The 7,237-nt window shown below is 34.6% G+C and overlaps 1 protein-coding gene and 1 long non-coding RNA gene across 2 annotated transcripts; both read right to left on the bottom strand.

The window, feature by feature from the left end:
* Positions 1 to 363: 363 nt before the first annotated feature.
* On the bottom strand, positions 364 to 2,263 carry LOC108342024 (cytochrome P450 71D10). The gene is made up of 2 exons (XM_017579726.2): positions 1,255 to 2,263; positions 364 to 1,056 (listed from the first exon to the last, which is right to left on the bottom strand). Exons 1-2 carry the CDS (start codon positions 2,146 to 2,148, stop codon positions 439 to 441), a joined length of 1,512 nt encoding a protein of 503 aa, XP_017435215.1. The 5' UTR covers positions 2,149 to 2,263; the 3' UTR covers positions 364 to 438.
* A 1,348-nt stretch (positions 2,264 to 3,611) lies between these two features.
* LOC108342623 (uncharacterized) lies at positions 3,612 to 5,826 on the bottom strand. Its single transcript, XR_001833403.2, has 5 exons — positions 5,490 to 5,826; positions 5,213 to 5,266; positions 4,501 to 4,557; positions 4,345 to 4,419; positions 3,612 to 3,902 (listed from the first exon to the last, which is right to left on the bottom strand). It is a non-coding gene; the product is annotated as an uncharacterized LOC108342623 (long non-coding RNA).
* Between the last annotated feature and the right edge of the window lie 1,411 nt (positions 5,827 to 7,237).

Raw genomic sequence — 7,237 nt, 5'->3', positions numbered from 1 at the left:
ACAAGCAACCAATATTGATAAGAACCTTAGTACCTAAAAAACATTATACCTTGCTTCATTTAGTAAACTTTAGTGTTTTAATATGATATTAGGATCATTAAAGTTCTATTACGGTTAACATTTTGTTTTATTTTGTTACTAGCTGTGAAACTCCTTTAATTTCCACAAATAATATAGCAAAACAAAAATCTTGAAATTAAAATTGAAAAATAAATGTTAAACACAATATTTAGTGTATTAATAATTCTTACATAAAATTTAAGATGTTTCTGTTAAGAGATTAATATTTGAATAAACTAACAATGAAAGAATTATGATAACAATTATATCAAGAGCTCTAAAGATTATTTTATGAAATTCATAAATTCGAACCCTGTAATTTTTATATTTGAGTAAACACTTTATGTAACATAAATTTTCATAACGTAGCCTTAGTTATTACATTTGAGTTTGATGAGTGATGGGGATCAAGCAGAGGTCATTTTTTCTTCTGAGAGTAATTCCACCAGACTCGGTCATGTCAAGTTCTTCATTCTTCATATTGTTCGGAAGCTTCCAATCAAAATGGTAAAGTAGCTGAGCAAGTGGCAACTCAATGTTCGGGATGGCAAATGTGATGCCTGGGCAGATCCTTCTTCCACCACCAAATGGCATAAATGCAAAGTCTGCACCTTTGAAATCGATACAGTTATTGAGAAACCTTTCAGGTTTGAAACTCTCAGCTTCAGTCCAATACTCAGCATTTCTTCCAATTGCCCAAGCATTGATAATTACCCTTGTCTTAGAGGATATCTCATATCCATTGATTTCACACCTTTCTCTACTTTCTCTCGGAGCTAACAATGGTGCAGGTGGGTGCAACCTCAATGTTTCTTTGATTATGGACTTCAAGTATATCAATTTCTGTAATTCTGTCTCATCCACATATCCCTTCTTACCATACACTCTTCTCACCTCAGCTTGTGCTTTTTCCATCACCCTTGGGTTTCTTATCAATTCTGACATCCCCCATTCCACTACGGAAGATGAAGTCTCTCCTCCACCGACGAATATGTCCTGAAAAATATGGATTAATGTTATTATTTATCTACAAATAAATGTGTTTTTGTTAGAAATAACGAGACACTTGACTGACATATAAGTTAGAAGATCCATAACAGAGCGAATTTTCCTATGAGAATTCCATCAATCTTTCATTTAAATCATGAATTATTTGACATCTTATCTAGTTAGAAGTTTCATACAGACACTAACCTGGATGACCGCTTTAATGTTGTCATCAGTTAAGACACTTTCAGAATCGTTTTCCTGTTGATACTTGAGAAGAACATCGACCAGATCTTCCACTACTTCACACTCACTTCTATTTCTGTGTTCGTCGATGATGTCTTGCAAAACCCTGTCAATCTCTTTGTGAATTTTCTCAAACTTCACCCTCTCCGCTATTTCAAGCACTCTGCTAGAAGGATAGAGATCAGCTAGCGAAAACCCTCCCATGAGTTTCAATTGCTCCTCAATCTTTGAAATGAAAACTTGTTGATATCTGCTTTTTTTACCAAAAGCCGCTCGTGCCGCTATTCCGTAAGTCATCGGGAAAATGTTCTGGGTGAGATTAACAGCACAGCCTTCACTTGCAGCTATTTTCTTAACCAGTTCTACCATCTCCTCTTCCCTTATGGACTGAAAAGATTGCACTCGCTTTGTCGTTAGTAGCTCCACCGTGCATATCTTTCGTACCTGTCTCCAATATTCTCCATATGGAGAGAAGACTATGTTGGTATTGTTGTAAGAAACTGTTCTAGCCGATGCAAGGTTTGGCCTATCAGAAAAATTAACATCATGTGTTTTCAGAACCTCTTGGGCTATATCCGGTGAAGTGACTATGATGTTGGATACCTCTCCTAGTTTCAGGTGCATTAACGGTCCGTACTTATCTGCCAAAAGTTTTAAGGAGTGATGTGGCAATGAACCTACCAACTGATGCAAGTTCCCTATGAGAGGCAGTGTCGTAGGTCCTGGAGGTAAATTGCTAGAGGAGTTGCTTGAACTCCAGCTTTGAACTAATTTGTATAAGATGAAGAAAACAAAGAGAATGGAAGCAATGAAGTAAACAGAGAAAGGGTGGTAGTGGTGAACATCCATGACCATATATGATATAAGATGATAGATCTAGGAGGAACGGTGAAAAAGAAGATGAATGAATGCATCAACCAGGGGCATTTAATATATTTATCTACAGATTTAGGGACTTACTTATGGGAAACAACTTCTCCATGTAAATTTGTCATCCATACTGTTTGTCATCGCCAGAATGTGGCCAATATTTATTGCCTTTAGATAACGACTGTTAAATATGTGGCTCTTAAATATACCATAAAAACTATAAGTGTTATTTTGTTGACATCCACGTATAAATAAACTTAAGTAATTTTTCCAACAAAGTCTTTTAAGAGATAGATAATTTGAGCATTTGTAAGGAAATTTTTTAGCTATAGAATATCGTTCTTTCTATTGGATTTGTACGCAAAAAGAAGGTCAGATCTAAGTGAATTTAGTCCTAATGGAATATTGCCACCACTATCTTACCTATCCTGGGTTTTTTTCAACCTTGTTTTCCAGAGGTTATAATCGTCAATATCTGACACTTAAATTGACAGATTGGTAGTTTTTCTCATTCCCATGGTATAGATGGATCCACATGTCAATTCCATAATTTTCACATAATATCATTCTAATGGACGGTGTAATATCATGCAAATAAGGAAATAAAGCAACCGAGTTTTATAAGTCAGCACATGATCATGATGTAACTGACAAATGTTTTTTGTATTACAACCAAAACACTAACACACTTCTTTAAACCAAAAAACCAACATTAAACAAAACATTTTTTGTACAATTATTACCTTTTATTTAATCATCAAATTCCTAATCGAAAATGGAAATCTTTTTTTTTCACAACTCATGCACCCATATATCTCCAAATCATAAGTATTTTTTTTCTTAAAATAAATTTGTGAACTGGGTAAACTACGTTTTTCTTATCATAACCTCTTTTTTTTTTGTCATGAAAGTTGTTAAGATTTATTGTACCTGGCGCCCAATATCTTTAGCTACTGGACTTATTCCATCTATGTGGAGCAGGAGTGAAGATTTCAACTGTGAAAAACACAATTCTTTCACAATTCTAAGTAGCTACCAGTGACCAGAATACAAAAGTAAATTGAACATCAAATAATCCAACGTATCTTGCATGTAAAAGCCAAAAAAATCTCGATTTCAATCCAAACTACTCTATTATATTCCAAACATAGGTTGTTTTTCTGTCAAAATAATATATATATATATATATATATATATATATATATATATATATATATATATATATATATATATATATATATATATATATATATATTCTTTTACCTTCTTTCTCTCTTAATCTTCTGTTTTGAGTTTCTAGTTGCTGTAATGAGCTTACCATGTTGCTGGACAAAGATGAGAGAAGGAAAGTAACAGTAAACGCAAGATAAAAAGATAAATATATAGGTATATACAATATTCAGATTTTCTTACAAATTTTGTTTTATGAACATAGCTGAAAGTGTTGATGAGTAAAATTCTTACATTGCATGCTTTCAAAAATAATAGCATGGTACAAAATACATTATGAGTACTATGGAATTTCCAAACAAACCTACAGGAAGGAACCTTAGAGGAAATAAGAATGAAGAAATTGGAAAATAGTAGAACTTCAGAAATGAAGAAAATTACACTTGATAATAATAATAATAATAATAATAATAACATCAATATCAATATCAATTTTTTTTTCTCATTTGCACATCATCTTCTGTTTTCCAAACAACAACATCCAGGCTTGTTGAAAGCTTCTTGTAAAACTGCAGAAGATCAACCAAACAATTTCAATTAGATTCTTTTCCCGCAGGGCCTTACCTTGTCATTCAAGAACAAGAGAAGATCTACTTCCCTTTCTTAATTCAACAACAACTTCATGATGAGGATATAAGAAACTTGATTTCATGTTTTTCTTTTCTTTTATAAATATGTAATTATAAGCTAAGCAGAAACATATTCTTATTGGTACAAATATATATAAAAAGTAAAGATCTGATATTGACAAATGAATAATTCTGATTCTCCTTTCCCATCTAACTAATGATGTATTCTTCCAGGGAAAATTATTCCTTTGTAGAGAGAAGTTTAAAATTATAGAGTAATCCTTTTAAATTATCATTAAAATTGACCCAAGAACAGTTATTTATGAAGTGGCAAGCAAAGACTATGTAAAGCAATTGAGCAAAGAAGGGGACAGAAGAACACCTTATGGAACTCCAATGTGTCTCCTTTTGCCTTCCGTACCTCAACCATGTGAAGAGAAGGTGCCACTTGAAATATCTGTTTATGATGAGCACTTTTAAGTTTCTGTAAAATAATGTGACAAATACTGTTCAACAGCACCAAATAACAATCATATACCTCAGTGGCAACATTAAGGTTTCCCTTTCTTCCAACTTTCACATTTGCAAGCCTCATCTGCAGGTGATGGCTTATTAATTTCAAAAGCTACCATTTCATATAAAGCTATCTGAGTAGCAGAGAAGCTCATTAACTAATTTGTTTGTTCTGGTTTTTGTTTCATATATGACAGATGGGAACACTCTGTCTAACTTTAAATGTCAAATGTCTTTCTTTTCACATTCAAAAAGCATAAAATATGTCACTTTTAAACTCCACCAATGATCTCATTGTCGTTCCAAATTCATGGTTGCATTAGGCCATCAAAAGCCAATATAAAACCAATAGAAACCATGAACATAAATCACTCAAGAGTTCTAACTAAAAATGAATTAGAATTGAAAAGAAAATAAGAAAAAAAAAGGAAATAAATTCCCTCGTAAACCAAATCAGCTACTGGATGAGTTAAAAACAATTTACACACAAGCTAAGTTTAATTTACGAAAGAGCTAACTCATTGTTCATTCTAGTTTCTTTAGCTAACGTGCTTCCAGAAAGGTTAATTCAAATATACACTTAATCCTAGGCAAAGATGAGGTTTGCATTACACCATTTCCATTCAACCAAAAATAGTCAAAAACCCAAACGTGAATAGCTCATTTGAGATTGATTCATTTAACAATAACAATTCATATAAAACAAGAAAAATGACAGAAATAATGTTTGAAAGTACCTTTTATTTATCCACAAGACAGTCATTCAGACTCAACCGGCTCAACCTTAGGAGCTGTATCAGAAAATTAAACAATGAATAAGGAATCACAAAAAAATCATGACAGTAAACCACGATTACAAACATCGTTAATGAAAATCACCAAACGGATCACACCTCTGTAGTTGAAAACAACAAAATATGTAACGGAGTTTCCACATTGCCCAATAATTCCCAAAATAAAAACCCTAGAACATTCAATTTGAAAAAAAATGGTTTTAGAAATTGAGTGACTGACCATGGAGAAAGGGATGGCGACGGTCCTTGCACCAACCAAAAGCGTGTGTGGATTCGAGGTACTGCATACCAAAAGAACATGAAGATTGAAGAGATAAAATTGAGGAGTTTGAGGGGTACCCTTCAGCAGAGTCCTCGACGACTCGCCGTCTCGACCTCGACGACTCGCCGTCTCGACCTCGACGCTCAGCCCAAGTAGGGGAAGACGTTCCACGAACACGAAGCAGGGGAAGATTGAGGGTTTGGGGGAAAATTTCACGAAGGCAGCAAGGAGGGAGGGAATCAATGCTTAGATAATTAAGAATTAGAAGAAGGAACGAAGGAACCAAGGCGGGAGAACAATAATATTTAATAATTACAAATAAAAATAAAAAAGTACCCACGGTTTTAAATGTACTCGCCGGTAATTAATGGAGGTTTCTCCGCCGAAAAATAACTCCTTCTAAAATCTATTATTTTTTAGTATAAATAAAATTATATTTGAGTATTTTTGTCATAAAATCACATTTTATTTTCGTTTAATGTTTTCGTAGGTCCCTATTTTCGTCCAGAATCTCAAATAAGTCCTCTTCTTTTTCGGCGTCTCAACAGCGTTAGTGTTAGGTTGATGTGGCATAGTGACGTTGGTTTTTAAATGACGTGGACTTCTTTAGTGTATTTTGACGTGTCTATTTTATTGTATTTTAAAAAAAAAAACAAATTCAGAAATTGAACTGGGAATTCAACTTGTTTGAATTAGGGTTTGAGAAAATTTCGTTCTCCTTCTTTGTAGGTTCATACAAATTGAAAATCAATTTCAGAAATTGGAGATTGATGGCACTACCCAGCACTACCGCTGCATTTTGATGGCAACCTGCTGCCAATTTCTTCCAAATTCATCCAATTTCTTCCAATTTATTCTTCCACTCCTATCTTCTCAGAATCTGTGGATCTCTCTCCTTATCTGAACGAGTACATGTTTGTGGGGTTCTCAGCTTCCACTGGTAACCATACACAAATCCACAACATACTCTCTTGGAACTTCACTTCTGTAAGCCAAGCTTTTCTGCGCTTCCCTTCATCTGAAACCTGCCAGGGTAAGATCTTACTTGAGAATAGTACAGCAGCACCAACTACTGAGAAGTCTTCTAAGAATGAGCCACCAAGAAGCTTTTTGATTTTTATGGCATCTGTGGCATTGGCTCTGGCTCTTTTCCTTGGCTTTTACTTCATCAGCAGGCACAGGAGAAATGCTACCAAGATAAAGACTTCAGTGGAGACAGAGATTCACTTGTCAAGGCCTCCAAACAAACCACGCCGCTTCACATTTTCTCAACTTTCATCTTCAACTCGGTCATTCAGTGAGATAGAGTTGCTTGGCAGTGATTCTAGAGGAGAATACTACAGAGGAAAGCTTTCTAATGGAAGCCAGGTGGCTGTGAAAAGGTTCTCAACTCAGTTTCTCCACACACATGGATCAGACAAGAAGCGTTTGCTGAAGGAAATCAAAGTCATTGACCATGTTCGCCACCCGAATTTGCTCTGTTTTTAGCTGACGATGTATTGGCCCCGCTGAATTTGGAAGAAATTGGCAGCACGTTGCCATCAAAATGCAGCGGTAGTGCTGGGTAGTGCCATCAATCTCCAATTTCTGAAATTGATTTTCAATTTGTATGAACCTACAAAGAAGGAGAACGAAATTTTCTCAAACCCTAATTCAAACAAGTTGAATTCCCAGTTCAATTTCTGAATTTGTTTTTTTTTAAATAC

This window comes from Vigna angularis, chromosome 6, assembly GCF_016808095.1.
Source record: "Vigna angularis cultivar LongXiaoDou No.4 chromosome 6, ASM1680809v1, whole genome shotgun sequence".
Taxonomy (NCBI): domain Eukaryota; kingdom Viridiplantae; phylum Streptophyta; class Magnoliopsida; order Fabales; family Fabaceae; genus Vigna; species Vigna angularis.
Note: the sequence above shows the minus strand (reverse complement) of the source record. Positions and strands in the feature narration are given on the sequence as shown.

Bases quoted from the DNA above. Each gene is read 5' to 3' on its own strand.
- LOC108342024 (XM_017579726.2), bottom strand. From the start codon at position 2,148: ATGGTCATGGATGTTCACCACTACCACCCTTTCTCTGTTTACTTCATT. The intron at 1,057-1,254 runs GTTAGTGTCTGT...CATATTTTTCAG, and splicing joins ACATTAAAGCGGTCATCCAG to GACATATTCGTCGGTGGAGG.